This window comes from Dendrobates tinctorius, unplaced genomic scaffold, assembly GCF_039654945.1.
Source record: "Dendrobates tinctorius isolate UK_male_01 unplaced genomic scaffold, ASM3965494v1 ptg000191l, whole genome shotgun sequence".
Lineage (NCBI taxonomy): Eukaryota > Metazoa > Chordata > Amphibia > Anura > Dendrobatidae > Dendrobates > Dendrobates tinctorius.
In genome coordinates, this window is record NW_027361858.1 from 21,484,908 (window position 1) to 21,505,185 (window position 20,278).

The window sequence follows — 20,278 nt, forward strand, 5'->3', positions numbered from 1 at the left end:
AGTAGATATCAAACCTGAACCTTTCAGTAGTGACTATACAAAGGTGCTCAAAGTCTGTTAAGAGATTTTCTAAATGGTCTTAATGATATTTTCATACTATTTTTTGTTATATTTATTATGTCATTTTGGTGTGACAAGAGAGTTTCTCTGCCCATTATATGATTTTATGGGCCTGTCTTAAAGAAAGTATTTGATGGACTGAGGGTTGTATTTTACAACCAGCAATTTTACTTCAGTCCAAATGAGAGGAAATTATTTGTCATAACTAGAAGGGGGTTTTATGTTCTAGAAGAGGCAGTCTAAATGAAAGCCTGTATTTAGTCCCTCAATATGCAAAAACTATTGGGACTAGTAAAGTCTAGATGGAGAATGAATATACTTCTGAACTTTACCTTATTTCATTCATTAAGTCAACATATACATTGATCTATATATTTGTTATAAGTCTCATGTGCAGACACTTCATTAAGTTGAAGTAGTTCTCTAATTTTTAACATTTCATGTTAAATAAAGGGACGACTCTCTTGAGTAAGTTTTTTATACTTTTAGATAGATTTTTTCTATACACCTTATATAAGTTATTATGCTAACCCTCCTAGAATAGAAGAATGACATTAGCCTGCCAGAAATTACCACCAGCATCACAACTCTGCTTTATTTTCATTATTTTGGTGTCCATTTTGTCCTATGTGTACTGATTCTGGGTCTTTAGTTAGATTTTTGACTGTATGGTGGACCCAGGACCTGCCATAATTTGTTACTTCTGAAACAATTAGTAGATGCTTCTATTTGTGCTCTTTTACAGATTCATTCCAGAACCATGGTCCCCATGTAGTGTTTCCTGTGGAGCAGGTGTTCAACAAAGAAGTGTGAAGTGCCAGGTGCTCTTGTCGTTTGCACAGACAATTGCTGATCTGCCTCTAGATGAATGTGAGGGTCCACAACCGGCCAGTCAAAGAACGTGTTATAGTGGATCCTGTGATGGTGAAATGACAGAATTCAAGACTGATGAAGAGGAATTGGAGAATGGAGGAATAAAGGATACAGATGAACTCTATGACTGGGAGTATGAGGGCTTTTCTGAGTGCTCTGAATCTTGTGGTGGAGGTAAGTGATTCCCTATATTGACGATTTACCTGAATTTTTGGCTTAAAAAAAGTTTTGTAAATTTTTTCCGCTTCCCAGGTCAGATATCTAGGTAATAGATGCCATTCCAACAGAATTAATGTTTTGTATCAAACCAATCAATAGACTTATTTAGACCTCGCTTTTATCTGGATGTACAGACTAAGGGTACCGTTACACTTAGCGATGCACCAGCGATCCCGACCACGATATGACCCGATCAAGATCTCACCAGCGACATAGCAGCGGTCGGGGGTTGCTACTTACCTGTCAGAGGAGGCGATGAAGACGTCCTCCCGCCCACGTCCACGCGTCGCTCGTCGCCACAGCAGGAAGCCCAGCAGGAAGTGGCTGACGAGAAATGGCCCAGGACGTTCACGCGCAATCAGCGATAATCAGCGGGGGAGCCGGTCGGAGGTAAGTATCACACATAGCGATATGGCTAGCAATATCGATGCTGCGTCACAAAACCAGTGACGTTATAGCGATATTGCTAGCGATATCACTTAGTGTAACGGGCCCTTAAATATCACACTACAATACGTTATATAGCTTGCCATTCAGCAACAGTGAATTTCCTCTCATGTCACAACCAATCGCGGTAAATACAAACAGAGCGTAATTGCCAAGACATGTAAAATCCTTATGAATCACGACCATAGGTGTAAGTAATGAAGGTTTCATGGACACTCCAGTGGGAATTAATATATGTTATTATTAGTCTCACTAATTAACGAGAGTCTTTCAAATGGTTTATGCCCACTACTCTAATAAATGTATCAAGTAGGAGAATTGTGCAGACAGCAGATAAACTGTCACATACACATCAGATGGCTGTCGGCCGAATGATGCTTCAGCTGATCATTCGGCTGACAGCCATCTCAGCCTAGGCTGTCATACACAGGAGTGCTTGCTTGGCCAAGCTCTTCTGTGTTCTCTGAGAAAGTCACCATTTGACACGCTGGTTGGCAACTTATCTTAAAAATAACAATGCAATCGTCAGTCGGAAATCTGACATGCACCCACACACATTAAGGTACTGTCACACTTAGCGATGCACCAGCGATATGAAGCGGTCAGGATCGCTGGTGCATCGCTAAGTGGTCGCTAGTGAGCTGCCACACAGGCAGATCTCACCAGCGACATAGCAGCGGTCGGGGGTTGTCACTTACCTGTCAGACGAGGCGATCCTGACGTCCTCCCACCCGCTTCCACGCGTCGCTCGTCTCCACAGCAGGAAGCCCCAGCAGGAAGCTGACGACGAGAAACGGTCCAGGACGTTCTCGCGCGATCAGCAGTAACCAGCGGGGGAGCGGTCGGAGGTAAGTATCAGACATAGCGATATCGCTAGCAATATCGCTATAGCGTCACAAAAACCAGTGACGTTATAGCGATATTGCTAGCGATATCGCTTAGTGTGACAGGCCCTTTAGTCTGTGTGCGGGAGCCAGTGTCAGTCATGGCCGAGGCGTGACTACAGCCGCTGCTCTGTATAGACTGAACCCGCACCAGCACCGCCTCTTGACTGTAACCATAACGCTGCTAGGGGTTATAAAGTTCATTTTCTCCCTGCAGCATTTGGCTAAGTGTGAGTGCCGGGCAGGTTAATAGCGTTTTTTTCTGGTGACCGGTTCCCTTTAAGGCCCCCACACAGATTAGACTAATATTGGCTTAACCCACCAATATCAACAGGTTTGGCTAACTGTCTAGTGTGTATGAGGGCAGTGGCCAACTGATTGCTGGGAGAGATGTCAATTACACATGTCAGATTTCAGACTGACAATCACATTGTTCTCTTCAAGATAAGTGCCAGCCAATGTGTCAATCAGTGACTTTGTCAGTAAACACTGGAGCGCTTGGCCGAGCAAGTAGTGATGAGCGAATGTGCTCGGATAACGTATTGTCTGAGCATGTTCGAGTGTTGTCCGAGTATGTTGGGTGTGTTCGAATAATATGTTCAAGTCCCTGCGGCTGCATATTTTGCAGCTGTTAGACTGCCACAACACATGCGGGAATTGCCTAACAAACAGGCAATACCCACATGTGTTGCAGCTGTCTAACAGCCACAAAACATGTAGCCACAGAGACTCGAACATATTATTCGAATCCACCCAAGATACTCAGATGATATCTGAGCATGCTCAGATAACACGCTATCTGAGCACGTTCGCTCATCACTAGAAGCAAGCACTCCTGTGTATGAAAGTCTCGGCTGACATGGCTGACTGCCAAATGATCAGTTGAAGCATCGTTTGGCCGGCAGCCATCTAATTTGTATAGCCAGCTTTTGGCTATGTGCACACGTTGCAGAACTCCCGCATGAATTCCGGAATTCCATTCCGCGGGAAAATCGCATTTTAAATTCCCACGATTTTCCCGCGGAAAAACTAGCGTTTTGCAAGTGTAATTAGCTTGCAGAATGCTAGCGTTTTCCAAGCGATCTGTAGCATCGCTTGGAGAACTGATTGACAGGTTGGTCACACTTATCAAACATAGTGTTTGACAAGTGTGACCAACTTTTTACTATTGAGGCTGCCTATGCGGCATCAGTAGTAAAAAGATCTAATGTTAAAAATAATAAAAAAATAAAAAATCGTGTAACACCTTCCGGCATCCCGCGCAGCGTCCCCAGGCCTCTGCGGTGCTCCAGCATGTCCCGTTCCCAGTGATGCATTGCGGCAATGACCTTTGGTGTCGCGGTCTCACGAGATCACTACATGATCTCGAGACGCGACGTCAGCAAAGGTCATCGCAATGCATTACTGGGAACGGGAGCTGCCGCGTGTATCGCTGAAGCCCGGGGATGCTGCCCGGGACGCCGGAAGGTGAATATAACCCGATTTTTTTATTTTAATTCTATTTTTTACAGGGATATGGTACCCAGAGCCCGGAGAACAGTCTCCTCTCCTCCGGACTGTGGGTACCATCCGCTAATGTTCTGCTTACTTTTCGCATGGTTGGCACAGCCACATGCGGAAAGTAAGCAGAACAATGCATTCCTATGTGGGCGGAATCGCTGCGATTCCTCAAATTAATGAGCATGCTGCAGATTTTTCCACGATACGATTCCGCCGTGGGAAAATCCACAGCATTAGCACAGCATTGCGGAATCCCATAGGATTGCATGGGATGCTGTTTTTTCTCGTTTTCGCGGCAAAATCGCACGGTAAAAACCACCGCGAAAACACGAAAAAACAGCGACGTGTGAACGCAGCCTTAGCATTGTAGAGAAAAAAAATTGTTTTTAAATTCCCCAAAGCTAGTCTCAGACCTGGCAAGCACTCCACAACTCCTCAGTAAATCCAGTCCATTGCCTCTCATTGAAGGCTCCATCATTCATTGACATTCATTGAAATATCACACATGCGTCTTGTGTTCTTGATCCAATGCCTGTACAGTACTCTATCTGCATCACTGGTGTACTACGCAAATGCATAGGGCCATCAAACAAGATCAAGGGAGACGTGTTAGGCGGAGTTTACTGAGGAGAGCTGAAGCTTGTGCCATTTTACTGAGGCTGAGCTCAGGGCACTTCCAAACTCATTTGCATAATCAAAGTTAATTTTCTCTACAATAATATTTTTAGCTTATACATATACCATTGTGAAACATATATAATCCATCTACCTGAGGCTTTTAGTATTTTAGTAGGCATTAACGTAGTCTTCTGTAGATGATCACAGAAATTCCAAGAGTTTCTAGTGTATTGAGAAGCTGAAAAGTTCTTCAGTCTTTTTTTTTTAATCATTCTACAAATCCATAACTAAGACTGCTTGTGAACTATGCCATACTTTTCACTGTTCAGGTCGTTTGACACTTTTTGACTGTGCGTGGTTTGTAACAGCATATACTGTATAGATCAATGAAGTAGCTAGTGTTGAATAATGGTGGTTTAATCAGATTGACCTTAGCTTCTTGTGGTTAGGAAAACAAACATTTCTGTGTGGAGTCTTTTTGCATCCATGGAAAGTGAGGTGCCGAGTGCTTTTATTATTCATCAGGCACTATTTTCTGGCACATGAATGTGTTTTATTCAAGTTCCAAGTTCTTACATAAATGTTTTTCCATGAGCACATGTGTGTTGTTCATGAGATCTGCTCAGCTTGCTTTTCGAGAATCATGACCTTCCAAGATTCAGAGACTGTCTCTGACACCATCTTCTTTACATACATGCAGTAGACACACTCAAGTAGTTCCGTTATTTCAAGAACAAGATTGCTTGAGTTTCTTGGATTTCCAACTAAAGAGAAAAATAGAGCCATGATTGGGGTTAAAAATGTATGCTTGTTTGCGATACACTATTTTTATGGCAGATATTAAGTGAATAATTAGCTTTTTTTTCCAAGTTTTACCATGGATGGCATTTCAAACCCAGACTAGTCGATGTCTAGGTTATCGATATCTAAGGTAGATAAGCTGCCTTACCACATAGCCACATCATCATTGTGAGTGTTGGGTTCAAAGTGACCCTACTTTCTGCTGATCAATTATGATCATAGGAGTTGGATTCCGACCACCCAAACCATCATTTTATTGATTACAGAAATTAGACTATCAATGTTAAAACCTGAAATACATGTAATATATTAAATAATAATTAATAATAATAAATAATAAAGTGACATCATATTACCATTTTCCTTATATAATTTTTGGAAGTCAATATAGTTTTTTTTTGTAAGAAACACATAAATCAACATTTTACATATTTCCCAGCCAAATGTACTCCGAACACAATATTAATATACTCTGCAATATAGCGTGGATAGTCATTGTACAGTACAGTTATTTCCTGCTCATACTATAGAATCAACATCGTCTTTGTCTTCCGAAGGAGTTTCTGTATGATTTAGGGAAGCTGAGTTTACTTTTCCCAGAAGGACTAGCAACGTCTGTAAAATGTCTGTTATTAGGCCCTTTTAAAATCCACTTTTTATGAGTTGTCTTTTGAAGCCGCGGTTTGGTAGGGTAATCATTTTTACCTCTTCCCTACTTTTAAGAAGCCCAAAGTCTTTGCAAAGAATGGAATTACCATTTGTAGCTGCAGACTATATTCACATGTGTGTAAGTGTGACTATATTGGCTAAGTTCTGGCACTGATGTTAGAGATTCAGTAAAAAAAACAAAAAAAAAACACTTTTTACTTGGTTCTGGATGAGTGACTTTTAAATCTCCACAGAATCTTCCCGCTATACTGAGGCACAGTAGCTTGCAATTTCTCGCAACGCAAAGTCCTTGTGTCCGATGGTGCTGGCTCTCAAGAAACATTCCATAGCTGTAAAGAGTGTGTTATAAGCAGGTGATTCCATGTGGTGCATATGGCAACGTACAAAAATACCTTGTACAAGTTTCAGAATGTTTATTTTATATGGACAGCTGGATGCCATGCCAGTGACCTCATTTAACACGTTTCACTCAATCTACATTGTCACTGAACTGGAACAGGTCACTTCCCGTAATAATACGATTTTGCTTTCTTAGCAGGAGTTAAAACACTAGAAAATGTCAGTAATTTTCTAAATAGTAAAAAAAAGTTGTATCAACCCGAGCGTGGTTCATAAGCCAGATATTATTAGTATTTTGTTTTACGTTTCTTTATCTCTCTTCCCTGTATTATAACACAGCTTTTTTTTACAGTGGGGTTCCTGTTTGCTTTTTTTGCCCAAACATTAAAAAAAATGCATTACCGAATGTTAAACTGCTTGCCATCCTAATACTTCATGCAGAAATGATATTGACATTTAGAAAGATGTTTTCATTTAGTAGACACAATTAAATTAGTTTTGCAGATTTATCCCTTAGAAGGCTCTGTTCACTCCTGCGTTTTGGAATTCCATTTCTATGTTATGCTCTAAGAACAGAGAAATGGAATTCATGCAAAGGATAGATATCACACATATATCTGTTACATGACAGATGTAAAAGAAAGAACGCCATTGACTGTAATGGTGTCCGGTGTCCATTATTTTCCTAGTATCATACATTCATTGAAATGGCATCCTTTTAATCCTAACTATATATATACAATATATATATATATATATATATATATATATACACAGATATGAAGACCACTACACAGTGTATGGAGCCTTACTGTCCTGACTATGTACATATGTGCACAGTTTACATCTGGCTGCGCAACTAATAACAGCTGATCAGTGAGTGTGCAGGATAGCGGACCACTATTAATCTGATTTTAAAGAGGATTAAAGGGAATCTTTCACCACACTTGATCGATCTGATCTTTTACTATAGGCATAGAGGTTATAGTCTGCTAAAAAAAAGTCCTACCTATATGTCTCATATCAGATGCCTTGTTGTTTAAATTTCATCTTTTATCACTTTATGTAAGTGTACTCTTCCAGGCTATGGGGTGTATACTGCCCAGAAGATAGCGCTGCGTCGTCAATACATCATCCTATGTTTCTCCTCCCACACTTTGACATCAGGTGTGTGGATGGAATTCCTGCGCCTGCGCGTTCCGACTGCTTTCACTCCTCTTCACTGTTCCGTCCTTCTGTGGGCATTGGCTTCACTTTTGTTCTGCACAGGCACCGGAGAGTCACTGTAACGTCCGCTCCCAGTGTTTTCTGGCGTGCATAAAAGGGGCAAATGACATGCTTATTATGCAGGGCCGGAGGAAGGAAGTCAGGAGTGCACCTTTTCTGCACAATGGAGAACACTGGGAGTGAAAGTTACAGTGACTCTCCGGCACCTGCGCAGAACAAAAGTGAAGCCAATGAGCAGGTGCAGGATTTCTGGCCGCACACCTGATGTCACAGTGACACAGTGACGATGTGGGAGGAGAAAGATGAAGGGAGAAGGCAGAGTTATCTTCCGGGCAGCGTCCTCCCCATAGCCTGGGAGAGCTCATTTACATAAAGGAATAAAAGATAATTTCTCAACAAGGCATCTGATACGAGACATACAAGTGGGACTTTTTTCAGCATTCTATAACCTGTATGCTCATATTAATAGTTTGGACAGGTCAAATGTGATGACAGATTTTCCTTGCAAATTGTCTCCTGCGTGTTAGAAAAATGAAATATTTTTGTTGCCTATTTAGATAAAGGTTCACTTTATTCACTTTAATGTGTGCATTTATTGGACGACTTTTAGTAAACAGCTTGTTCTTGTTATTGGCCGGTTACATCTTTAGAAAGCATAAAGCTATATCCCTACTATAAGACTTTTGGAATAAATACTTGGTTAAGAGATGGGGAAACGAAATGGTTCATTAACAATCCACCTGCACTTGTTTGGAGATGCTATAAAATTTTTATATTCAGAGAGGGATTTAATGTGCATTTTTTTTGTTCTCTTATACTGGCCATGGATCACTTTACATGTCGAATATACTGAAATAATTGGGGCAAATATAAGGAAAACAGTCTGTAAAAACAGGACAGTAAGTCTACAGACTTTATTACTTTCCACCTTCATTTGGAATTTCCTAAAGCAGACCTGAGTAGAACCACTAGTAGATTGAATTTACACATCGATATGATGAAAAGGAGCATATATCTCGTAGTCCCAGGGCTGGGAACTCTTCTTCAATAATCTTTTCGCTGCAAATTTAAACACACCAGTAAGAATATTCAAGGTAATTGTATTGTTTTTACCGTCTCAAGAGATGAAACTGGATCATCATACCCAGAACCTTTCACCTTGTAGAGGTAGCAAGCAGAAGGAACGAGTTAGTAATTTAGCGTGCTGTTAGCTTCACGATTTCCCAATGCTGTCATCAAGTAGCATGTAACAATTATGCCATTCTCTAGGATATAAGCATTGCTGGGTTTTGCTTTGTTATACACTTGTAGATCCACATAGAATTTGTCACTTTGCCCTTGATTTATGGCCCCCTTCACCTTCCACCCCTGAATTCAGTCTTTTTCTTTCATTAATATCCTATTCAGGGAAAATATTTCTTAGTAAGTAAATTGCATGGACAGTGTCATATTCTTTGATTAAATATGCACCTAAAATAATTTTTCATTGTCGTTATTCTTTTCTTGCTGAAAGGTTAGAGAGTTAAGCAAGCAGTCTGCAAATGGTACATTCAGACTTAAAGTATAAGCTGACGGCAATCACTGCTTCTACTCATCACTGGTACGAATGAATGGTCCATATGCAGTGGAGAAATCCTTTTTATCCACTGATCAAAAGCACATTCATTACAAAAGAAGTATGTTAAACTTTAACCCATTGATGAATATATTTGTCATGGAGCAGGTCCACTATCGACAGAGGTCAGTTGTATTACATAGCCATCAGCCTCTAACAGTAGTGATCAGAGCGAGCTCGTATTGCTGCTATTAACGACTTAAATGCCCTGTCAGTCACTGACAACAGCATTTAAGTCGTTAATAGCAGCAATACGAGCTCGCTCTGATCACTACTGTTAGAGGCTGATGGCTATGTAATACAACTGACCTCTGTCGATAGTGGACCTGCTCCATGACAAATATATTCATCAATGGGTTAAAGTAGTCCCCCATGGCTGCCATGTTGGCACTCTTATGAATTCCAGCCTGTGGACTGTTGAGATTTATATATGAAAAGATATTGCAGAAAGTATTACAAGCGATTAGTGATGAGCGGGTGTGCTCGGAAAAGCAAACAGACAATCCCTGCATGTGTTGTGGTTGTCGAACAGCCGCGAGACTTGCAGACATGGCAACTCGAACATATTATTCAAGCACCCCGAAGACACTCAATTATCACACGAGCATGCTAACACCTTTTCCAAGCACGCTCGCTAATCACTGCAAGCGAACAAAGGATCACAGGTTCAGATTTCATATGGGAATTAAAAAGTGAAAATAAAACTTTTTTAAAATAAAAAATATACAAAAAAAATTGAATTACTATCAGTTGTTAAAGGTGGTGGTGAAATTCTTGCTTGCGGAGCTGCTTCATCTTCTGATTGTGCCTGCTGCAGGGTACGACACATCCTCCTCCTATTGATTTGAATAGGAGTCGGATGTGCGGTTTCCTGCCTCGGCCACTATCAGAAGACGTCAGCTCTGCAAGTGGGTGTTGCAGGCCGATGGCCGCCACAGCCTGCACCAATAACAGTTAATCGGCGAGGGCGCTGAGTGTTGGACCCAGACTGATCAGACATTGATGACCTATCCTAATGATAGGTCATTAATGCTAAAGTAGGGGACAGCCTCTTTCAGAATTTTTAAGCGACAAAAATAATAAAAAACTACATATTTGTACCATCCTAATCATAATGACCTGAAGAATCATGATTTCAGGTCATTTCTACTGCACAGTGAATGTTGTAAAAGCAAAAACAACACAATCATGACTGAGAGGTGTTTTTTCACCATTTCACCTGATTTACATTTTTTTTCTTGATTTTCAGAACATTATATGGTAAATTGAATGATGTCATTCAAAACTACAACTCGTTTGGCAAAAAAAAATGCCTTTATACTGCAACGTCTACAGAAAAATTAAAGAAAGTTATGACTCTTTGAATAAGGGAAGGGAAAACTTAAAGGTGGGTGGCACGGTGGCTCAGTGGTTAGTGCTGCAGCCTTGTTCGAATCCCACCAAGGACAACATCTGCAAGGAGTTTGTATGTTCTGCCCGTGTTTGCGTGGGTTTCCTCCGGGTACTCCGGTTTCCTCCCACATTCTAAAGACATACTAATATAGGGAATTTAGATTGTGAGCCCCATCGGGGACAGTGATGATAATGTGTGCAAACTGTAAAGCGCTGCGGAATATGTTGGCGCTATATAAAAATAAAGATTATTAAAGGAGATATTCAGGACTTTTGACAGGATAGGACTACTGGTGTCATGCTGATTGACAGCTCTGCCTAATTGGGGGAAGTTGTCCCACCCTGTCAATAGGAAGAGAAACTGCTGCTCTGTTGACAGTAAGCAGTTGAATCTCTGTCGAGTGGTCAATGACCAGTGACAAGTACAACAAACTGGTAGTTGCCTCTGCTAGCAACTACATGCCTTTTTTAAAGTCACAGATATTACATCTCCTTTATGGAGAAGAGAAATCTCCAATTTGTCTTGAAACAACTTGTCCGGTTTTAAAGAGATAAATATTTATAAAGGCATATATATAAGTCCAGTCATTCTACTTAGCTAAGGTGAGCCTTCATTGTAATGTGTTATCATGACCATTTTACCATAATACATTGAATCAATGCATAGTTTCCTTTGTTGCACCTATTTTCTATGTGACTTTTGTCTATCCCATTTAACCTACTTTTCCTATATGTTACATATGAAGATTAAAGTAAAATATAAACTCCTCTGGGCTTTGATTGTATAGTTTTTGGTGAAGCGCTTTGATTCAGAACCCCATGCATGGGTGGTCACATCATCAGCATCATAAATAGTGTGCTGAACAAAAGAGCTGCAAGCATGTATTCTGTTTCACTAGCCACATACTAATTTGCCTGTGGATGACAAAGAAACCTTTCACAATACAGACAAAGCGCACTCATGTCATTTTGGTTGTAGAACAGTTGAAAACCTCCCAGATTTCTTTAAAAAATCCACACAGTGTGAAAAGGAAGCCAAGCTCAGGAGTTCTTGGGACTTCGATATGCATCAAATGCTGCTGATAAATGTTCCCTTTTATGCCGGGTGCCAGAAATAAAAGTGACCACAATCTGCATGTAGTTATCGCGTGTTGTCAACATGTGTTCTTCAACTATTGTTGGACTGTAATTTCCAAAGTACACGCCAGATCAAGAGGCAGCAGATGATTTGAGTTGTGGTCCAGTAACAGCTGGAGATGTTGGCCCTCTGCTCTGTAGTCTACAGTAGGGAATATCTAGCGTTAATGAGATTTGTCCAAGGTGTCTTTGCCAACACTCACAAAGCATCCGACGTGCCTACGGTAGGCTCCATCACCTGAATACACATGGTTCACAGGCAGATTTTCATCTCTGGCTGAATGTTGAAAGGAGCATAGTAGCTCCTCAGCCAATGTAAAAACTTACTGCTCCCAAATTCCCCTTCAAGTAAGTAAATATCCTGCTGATTAAAACCAAACCTGAACGTCAAAACGGCTCTCTCTTCTTAAAGCACACATTACATCCCACATTAAATTATCCTGTTAGAGACCGGTCCGTTATGACATCTGGTGACGTTTTTAGAGGTTTGTTGGCACAAGAGTGTTTCCTTTCACTTCAGCTTGGCTTCGGTTTATGTGCCTTGACTGCCAAAATTAGGTGAAATATAGAAAGTTACACTCTTCCTTTTGCTTTCTGCTCACTGCCCCATACACTGGGGATCATTTATCTTATGCCATGGCAAGTCTGATTCAGATTTAGCTGGGGCAGTCTTGTACTTTAATATTTCACCATAGAGCATAGAGTCTACTTTACAAAGTATTTGCAAAACTTTATTTTTTTTTCTTGGTTTAATTAAGACTACTGATTTTTCTGTTGCATCCATTTTTTTCTTTGCCAGTGTACAATAGTTTGAGTTTCTGCATTGTTCTTCAGGTATGCAGGAAGCAGTAGTGGTTTGCTTGAATAAACAGACAAGGTCCTCAGCAATGGAATCCCAGTGTGTGGCTACTAGACGTCCTCCGCCACTCTTAAAGTCCTGCAATATGGAAGCGTGCCCCCCAAGGTAAGAGTGTTAAAAATCCATGTGAAGCACATTACCGAAAATATATTTTGTATGATTAGAATATCAGTAAAATATATTGTAGCCCATAGTAAATCTCAAAAATGAGTTCCAGGAACTTGATTTAGTCCTATACGTTGCCTTAAAAGGGTATTCAAGTCTATCAAAAGTATGTCTAAATAAATGTTAAGTAATAAGTTAAATAACTTACTAATATACTATTACTATCTCTTGTGCTCCAATCCGATGATCTTGATCTTACTGCCACTGTTCTTTGCTAAACACAGGACAATTCTTCCTATGTCAGCAACTGACCGGTGCAGCTAGGTGAAGGGGGTTAGCTGACTTCTAATTTCAGTTGCTAAGCCAGCCCCTTCTCCAATGCATAGGCAGAGAAGGAAGTGGGCTTAGCTATTAAAATTAGCACTGAAAATACTCCATTCATGCCCAAAACAGAAAATACTTACTGACCTATGTCAAGCACAAGATTGGAATTGCATCGACAAGGACATGGGATTGGAGTAGCAACCTATGATTCAGGGAAATGGGGCTAATAGGGATATACTATTGTAATATGTTACTTACTATGTAACGTTCATTTGGCCATAATTTTGATTTTCTAGAAATCTTCTTTAAAGAGGATTATTATATGGATAAGCTCTGGATCTTACTCTGGTAGGCCCAATCAGTCCATGCATTACACAGACAACTTTCATGTACCATTGATACCTAAGCTACTGCAATGTCTGCACATGTTGTAAGAGACGTAGCGAAAACTATACTACCGTACATTTCTAATTGGAAGGATTTGCCAATATTATTATTATTACACCTACTACATATAGGATCTTGGAGATGGGAATAACCAATTAATGCTATTTTAGTGAGCTGCTCCTTTAACTTAGAGTGCTTAGTGGCTCCATTATTTACCTGTAATGAAATTTTTTTTTTAACTTTCCTTTCTGAAACTTTCCTGTAAAACAAAGCATTTATCCTTGATCCAAGCTGTTCCTCCAGGAATTCTTTCTGTAGAGGCACATAGTATAGTACAATGCAGTAGTTCTGATGAGAATTGTATTGTTCCTGATGTAGAGTCTGTTATTTAGAAGAGTTGGAGGATCTAACGTACTGTATTGCTAACTTTCCGAGTACAGCGCAAAACAGAGAAATTCAGACGGTAACCTTTCTGCTTAAATCATAAAACATGCAGAAAATATGTGAGCAATCTACTAACAGTTTCCTGTTATTTTAAGTGCTCAAACATTTGTAGGCTTAACAGTTTTCATCTGCTCCAAATAAACTCATAAAACCTAGGAAAGATATAAAATTTTCTTTAAAATGTTTCTTTTTTTATGAGCTCTTGAGAAAGGAAGCTTGCCTTTGAGATAAATTGCAGATCTACAGTGAATGACAGTGGATCGAAGATAATTGAATGGGTTTTTGTTTTAGAAGACTACAAAAGTTTGCATATATATATCTTAAAATCTTTTTGAGTTAAAAAGAAAACTAAAGAAGTAAAATAATGTGTTTGCATAAATGTGCATACCCTTAAACTAATATTTTGTTGAAGAACCTTTTGAATTTATGACAATATTCATTTTTTGGGTAGAAGTTTATTAACATGGCACATCTAGAATTGCAATATTTGCACATTCTTCCTTCCAGTATCACTTCAAATCTGTCAGATTGCAAGAAAATCACCTATTTACAGCCCACTTCAGGTCAACGCACAGATTTTGAATTGCATTCAGATCTGAGATCTGGTTTGGCCATTCCAAAACTTTGATTTTCTGGGAAGGCCATTGTTTTGCTAATTTGGATGTATGCTTAGTGTCCTTGTTGTGCTAATAAGTGAAATTCATCTTCAGATTTTTAGTAAAGGCTTGAAGGTATGATGCAAAATTGACTGATATTTGAAACCGTTTCTGATTTCCTCCACATTAACTAAATCTCCAGTTCCATCTGCTGAAAAACAGCCCCAAAGCATAATACTGCCTCCATCATGCTTCACTATGGGTGTGTTGTTCTTTTCCACCAAACATATTTTTGGAGTTATGGCCAAAAAGTTCAACATTGGTCTCATCAGACCATACTACATTTTTGCACATGCATTTGGCAGACTTGATGTAAGTTTTGGAAAAACACCTGGGTTTGGATTTTTTCTTTCCAAAAAAAGGTTTCCATCTTGCCACCCTATTCCACAGGCCAGACATATGAAAAATATTGGATATTGTTGTCACATGCAGTACATACCAAGTACTTGCAGAAATTTCTACAGCTTCTTTATTGTTGTAGGCATCTTGGTAGCCTACAGGACCAATTTTCTTCTTGTCTTTTCATTAATTTCTGAGCAACAATGAGTTAAAATTAATGTCACTGTGGAGACACAAGAGTTAGTGCGTCCTCTCGTCCGCTGGCCTAGCTGTCCTTAGAAAGTTCACATGGACCAGGACTCATCCCACTGAACACCAATAGACCTTCCTTGTGGGCAGAATTCTACTCAAGCAACACAGGATTAGGGTAACACACTAAGGTAATAATTTATTGGATCACCAACAGTCAACCACATATAGTGCAGTCCCCGCAAATACACAAGATGGTATAAATGACAGAGTATCACCCTTCCGTTGACTTGTCAGGAATTAGAACATCTGTGACTTTGGGGCTTCCAGAGTCAATTACCCCAACCAGTGGCACTCCGCTTTTGGCAAGCACCCACACAGAGGAGGCAGCGGCAAGCTTATGAAGCTGACAGAGTACATTGAGGTATGTGGCCAGTTGACCTGGGTCCTCCAAATGTCTTTGAGGGTTCAGTGATGGTCAGTGGAGCAAATCTGTATTCATCCAGTTGGTGCCATGGTAACTTGGTTGCTGTCCTTTAGAGTCTGTGTGGAAACAGAGGCAGATCGCCTTTTATACTTTACTGCTCTTATTCATGCATTTTTCCACAGGATTGTGGGAACGTGGGAGGAGATAATTTCTTATTGTTCGATTGTTTGAGTATTCATTTAACCTGTATATTTTGTCCTTCAAGGTTTTGCAGAATAATCAGCTGCAGGGCTAATAGAATGGCGAATCAGCAGGCATACAACATTAACAAACATCGATTGTTCAATAAACCTGCGTCTTTATACTCCAAGATTATTTAGAAGAATAAATTGTAGGGGCTGATACAATAGACAACATGCCTTTAACAAATCAACAACAAGTCAACATAGAACAAGAGTCAAAGTGCAGGCTCATATGAACAATGGCTTATGTCTCTTGACTTGCTGAATAATATGTCTGCCATAATTAAGAATAAATGCTGTGTTGTCACAGTCACTGTTGTGCCAAATTTATAGGGACTTTGTCTGCACAGAATGACTTTTCAAACCAAGTGCAGGTGCTTGGTGCATCATGTCAGACTAATTATTTAAATACACTTTTCCATGCTTGTTTTCCCTCAGTCTCCACACTCCCCTCTTCTTTGATGGCTCTTTCTTCATAGAGGCAGAGAAGGGTGGAGATAGATGGAAAACAAGCAGGTGGGAAGGTCTATTTAAATTAGTGTCCATGCCAGGATGCATGATAAGTGCTTATACTTGATTTGAACAGTCATTCTGTACTGACATAGTCAGCCACTTCTTAATGACTGTCTTCACAGTGTTCCATGGTATATTTAATGCCTTGGAATTTTTTGTACCTCTCTCCTGTTGATAACTCTCCACAATGAAATCCCTTTGTTTTGTTGTAAGCTGTTTACGGACCATGGCTTTTGCTGAAAAATGCAGCTAAGAAAATGTCAAGAATATCCTAGTAAAACAGCTAAACTTTGTATAGAGTTAATCAGAATTACTTTAATGTTGGCAGCTGTCTACAGACTTCTGTACTATTTAACATCGGTTTAAATGTGATTGGCTAATTCTGATCTCAACCACATCCCCATTTATAAGATTTATGCAACCACATAATTTTTGCTTTTTATTTTTCTTTTCTCCCCCCCGTCCCCAAATAATTTCAGTTTATTTCTCTATGGATTTGTACAGATTATGGGTGACATTAAAGGTGGACGCACTATTTTTAAAGCTGTTATTGTGATTAAATTCTTACATGACCGTCTGGGCATTTTTTAGTTGTTTCGGGCTGGTTTCAGACTTATCAATGCAAACAAACACACTAATTTTCGAATCAACCTCAGTACCAACAGTAACATTGTATTTGCCCCTAATCCCTAGAAAAGACCTTAACATTTTTTTAACTAAGCAATATTTCTTTATTAAAATTGAATCTGATCTGTCACCAGATTTCACAATATAAACTGCTTGCATTATTAAATAGATAATTTAGACCTGAAGAGGCTTATGTATTTACTTTGATATTCCATGTCAGAATGGCTTTGGATTCCTATTTGAAAGTTTTCATGTCTGGTATTAAAATTAACATTTCATAAAATGCTTTCCTCAATATCAGGTTTATATTTCTATTCTTTTATGGATTTTCAAAGTAAGTCCACCAGACTCATAGGGTCTGAGATTTTTTTCATAATGCATGAAATTTGTATTGTAAAGTCAGATGACATGCTTTAATGGCAGTTTGGAAGGATTTTTTTTGTCTCCAAGGGCTCCAATGCCTAAGGTGCAGTAATATTTTTTGACAGGAGATGTCTATACAGTTTGCAATCCAAGCATTTAGAATTTGGAAGAAAACCAGACTAGTTATAAAGAGCTCCATGAGGCACATAGTGGTGAGGGTTAAAGGTTTTACTAAAATCATGTTGGTTTACCACTGTACTGCCACATTGCTGTTTCCTTCCGGTTAGCCCTAAAAGTAATTGCATGTCACTTAGAATACATGTTTTAAAGCGACTATATCAATTTATACCAATACACTAACTATAATAATAATTGCCGTATAACAATATATATTATAAACACCTTTAAAATGGTGTAAACTGCTTTTTTACAGCCAACAATTTGCTGTAAAATAATAAAAAAATCATAATTCAGCAAATATGGCCATATGAAAACATTGCTTCAATGGGAGTAGGATTTGGGTTGCGGTGTATAAACATTCATCTGCCATGTACAGAAATAGAAGACCACAGCGGCTCCATCACTCAGCGTGGGTTACTGTGTGAGGGGATCGGGAAATAAAGTAAGAAATAGAAGCCAGATGGCAGCTTTCTTCTTTCCTCTGCACTTTATACAAATACTTTAGTTTTTTTTATGGAGTTGAGAATTTTAGAATATAATTAATAAACAGCAGGGGGAGAGTATTTCTGCACCTTACAGAAAGTGCCGTACCAACATCTGCCTATTCTACAGTGAAACGAGTAAAGGGGCCTTTACACATAGCGATATTGCTAGCGATATCACTAAAGCGTCACCGATTTTGTGACGCAGCAGCGATATCGCTATGTGTGATACTTACCTCCGACCGGCTCCCCCGCTGTCCATCGCTGATCGCGCGAGATCGCGCAGCTCCATTTCTCGTCGGGCGCTTCCTGCTGGCGCCGACGAGCGACGCGTGGATGCGGACGGGAGGACGTCAAGATCGCCGCGTCTGAAAAGTAAGTAACGATCGCTGCTGCATCGCTACATCGCTGTGAGATCTGCCTGTGTGGCAGCTCACTAGCGAACATTTAGTGATGCACCAGCAATCCTGACCGGGTCGTATCGTTGTCGGGATCGCTGGTGCATCGCTAAATGTAAAGGGGCCTTTAGTTATAATTCTCATCGACTATCAGGGCCCATTTGACCCATTTGCAGCTGATAGAGGTGAACGCTTACAATTCTGTTGCCGATTTTGTTGCTGATTTCACCCTATGCATCTCAAAGAATGAAATCCACAATCAATAGCAGCACAAAAAAATGTCCACACAGAAACTGCCCAAAAATCTCATTCACTTTGCCGCTATTCTAATCCACTGTGGGCTTTCCATCCTTAACGCTAGGGTCAGACGGCCGTAGATTATATATAACAAAAATGGGGCGCACCAACTGTACCAATCACAAATATATAAATAAAGGTTTAGGTGCAGCAACAGTGGAATAATAAACATGAGAAGAGAAGAAAAAGAACCACTGCAAATAGCGCACACTGAACCAGTACAAAAACAATATTTTATTGATGCAGCAATACAATTAAAAACATAATAAAAACATATGAAGCATCCCACAATATATAACAGTGAGACCAAGGGCCCTAATATTGCACAATCACTGCATGAAATAATTCCATGCATGTGTCCCTAAATATTCACTGGTTAGGGCACACAGGCCATAATAAGCCAACAGCAATATGGCCAATGCCCACAATCCAATATTCAATTGTACCACACAAAAATTACTCCAGAGCAACCAATAATAAGGTCGCAGTGAAAATACAGCTATAACCAAGTGGGTGCTACACCCAGGATCATACCCCACGCGTATCGCCGCAACCCATGCGGCTTCATCAGGGGAAGTCACTGCGACCTTATTATTGGTTGCTCTGGAGTAATTTTTGTGTGGTACAATTGAATATTGGATAGGGCCCTTGGTCTCCATGAGCAGGTTTATGGGGTGGTTGTTGTGATTAATTGCAGTGAGGTTGGACCACATGGTTGATATACAGGTTATTACAGCATAATCTATAATTGTGATATGCCATACTTCACTGTTATATATTGTGGGATGCTTCATATGTTTTTATTATGTTTTTAATTGTATTCCTGCATCAATAAAATATTGTTTTTGTACTGGTTCAGTGTGCGCTATTTGCAGAGGTTCTTTTTCTTCTCTTCAGACGGCCGTAGATTCTCTCATCCGAGAGAATCGCGACGATTATGCAAATTACACTCTGATGAAACTGTGATCAGAGTTTGATCTAAGTGTCTCCATACTATGATCCGATTCGCTCATCTGTGAGAAGTTGGAGAGCAAAATTTCGTCTCCACTGTGTCAGTGCACGAAAATCAGACTGCACTCAGATGTCATCCGAGCGCAGTCCGATGTTTTTTCAAAGCTCATTAACTTGCATGGACGAGTGTGATCCGAATATCAGGTCAAATTTGGACATGCGCACGGTCCCATAGAATATCATTGGTCCCAGTGCGAACCGATGTTTTGTTGAATTGAACTCAGACAGAAAATATGGTGGTGTGAGCGAGCCCTAAATCTGTAAGGGAAATCTGCAGAAAATCCGCAAGGTGTGAACAAACCTTTACTGCTAGTTTTACCCACAGATTATAGCTGATTATTAAAAATTCAAAGAGCGGAAACCCTCTGATTTGTACTTAGTCTTACCATCTGTCATCTTCTGCGGTTATCCACGCTGCTCTGGTTCCACACCGCCATCTTGTGACCACAGCTTCTGACTTAGTATGAGAGCCAGAACGAGGTTCTCATAGACTTGCCTTCAAACAAGGGAGTAATCCAGCAGGTCACAAACTGTGGGAAACTGACCGAAGCGGCAGCGATAGCAGGCGAAGATGGTGGTTGGTAAGTATAAGTCTAATTACATTAGTAGCACCATTCCAGCCCTGCAATAAAAAACAACAACGCTGGAGTGGTG

At 40.0% G+C, this 20,278-nt stretch overlaps 1 protein-coding gene across 2 annotated transcripts in view; it reads left to right on the forward strand.

Annotated features, from left to right (window-relative positions):
* Positions 1-20,278, forward strand: part of ADAMTSL1 (ADAMTS like 1) — a 487,614-nt gene that overhangs the window by 321,130 nt on the left and 146,206 nt on the right. For both annotated transcript variants that reach the window (XM_073552482.1, XM_073552481.1), the window contains exons 14-15: positions 806-1,107; positions 12,616-12,745. In XM_073552482.1, coding sequence (XP_073408583.1) covers positions 806-1,107; positions 12,616-12,745 — 432 coding nt within the window. The remainder of the gene's footprint in view (positions 1-805; positions 1,108-12,615; positions 12,746-20,278) is intronic.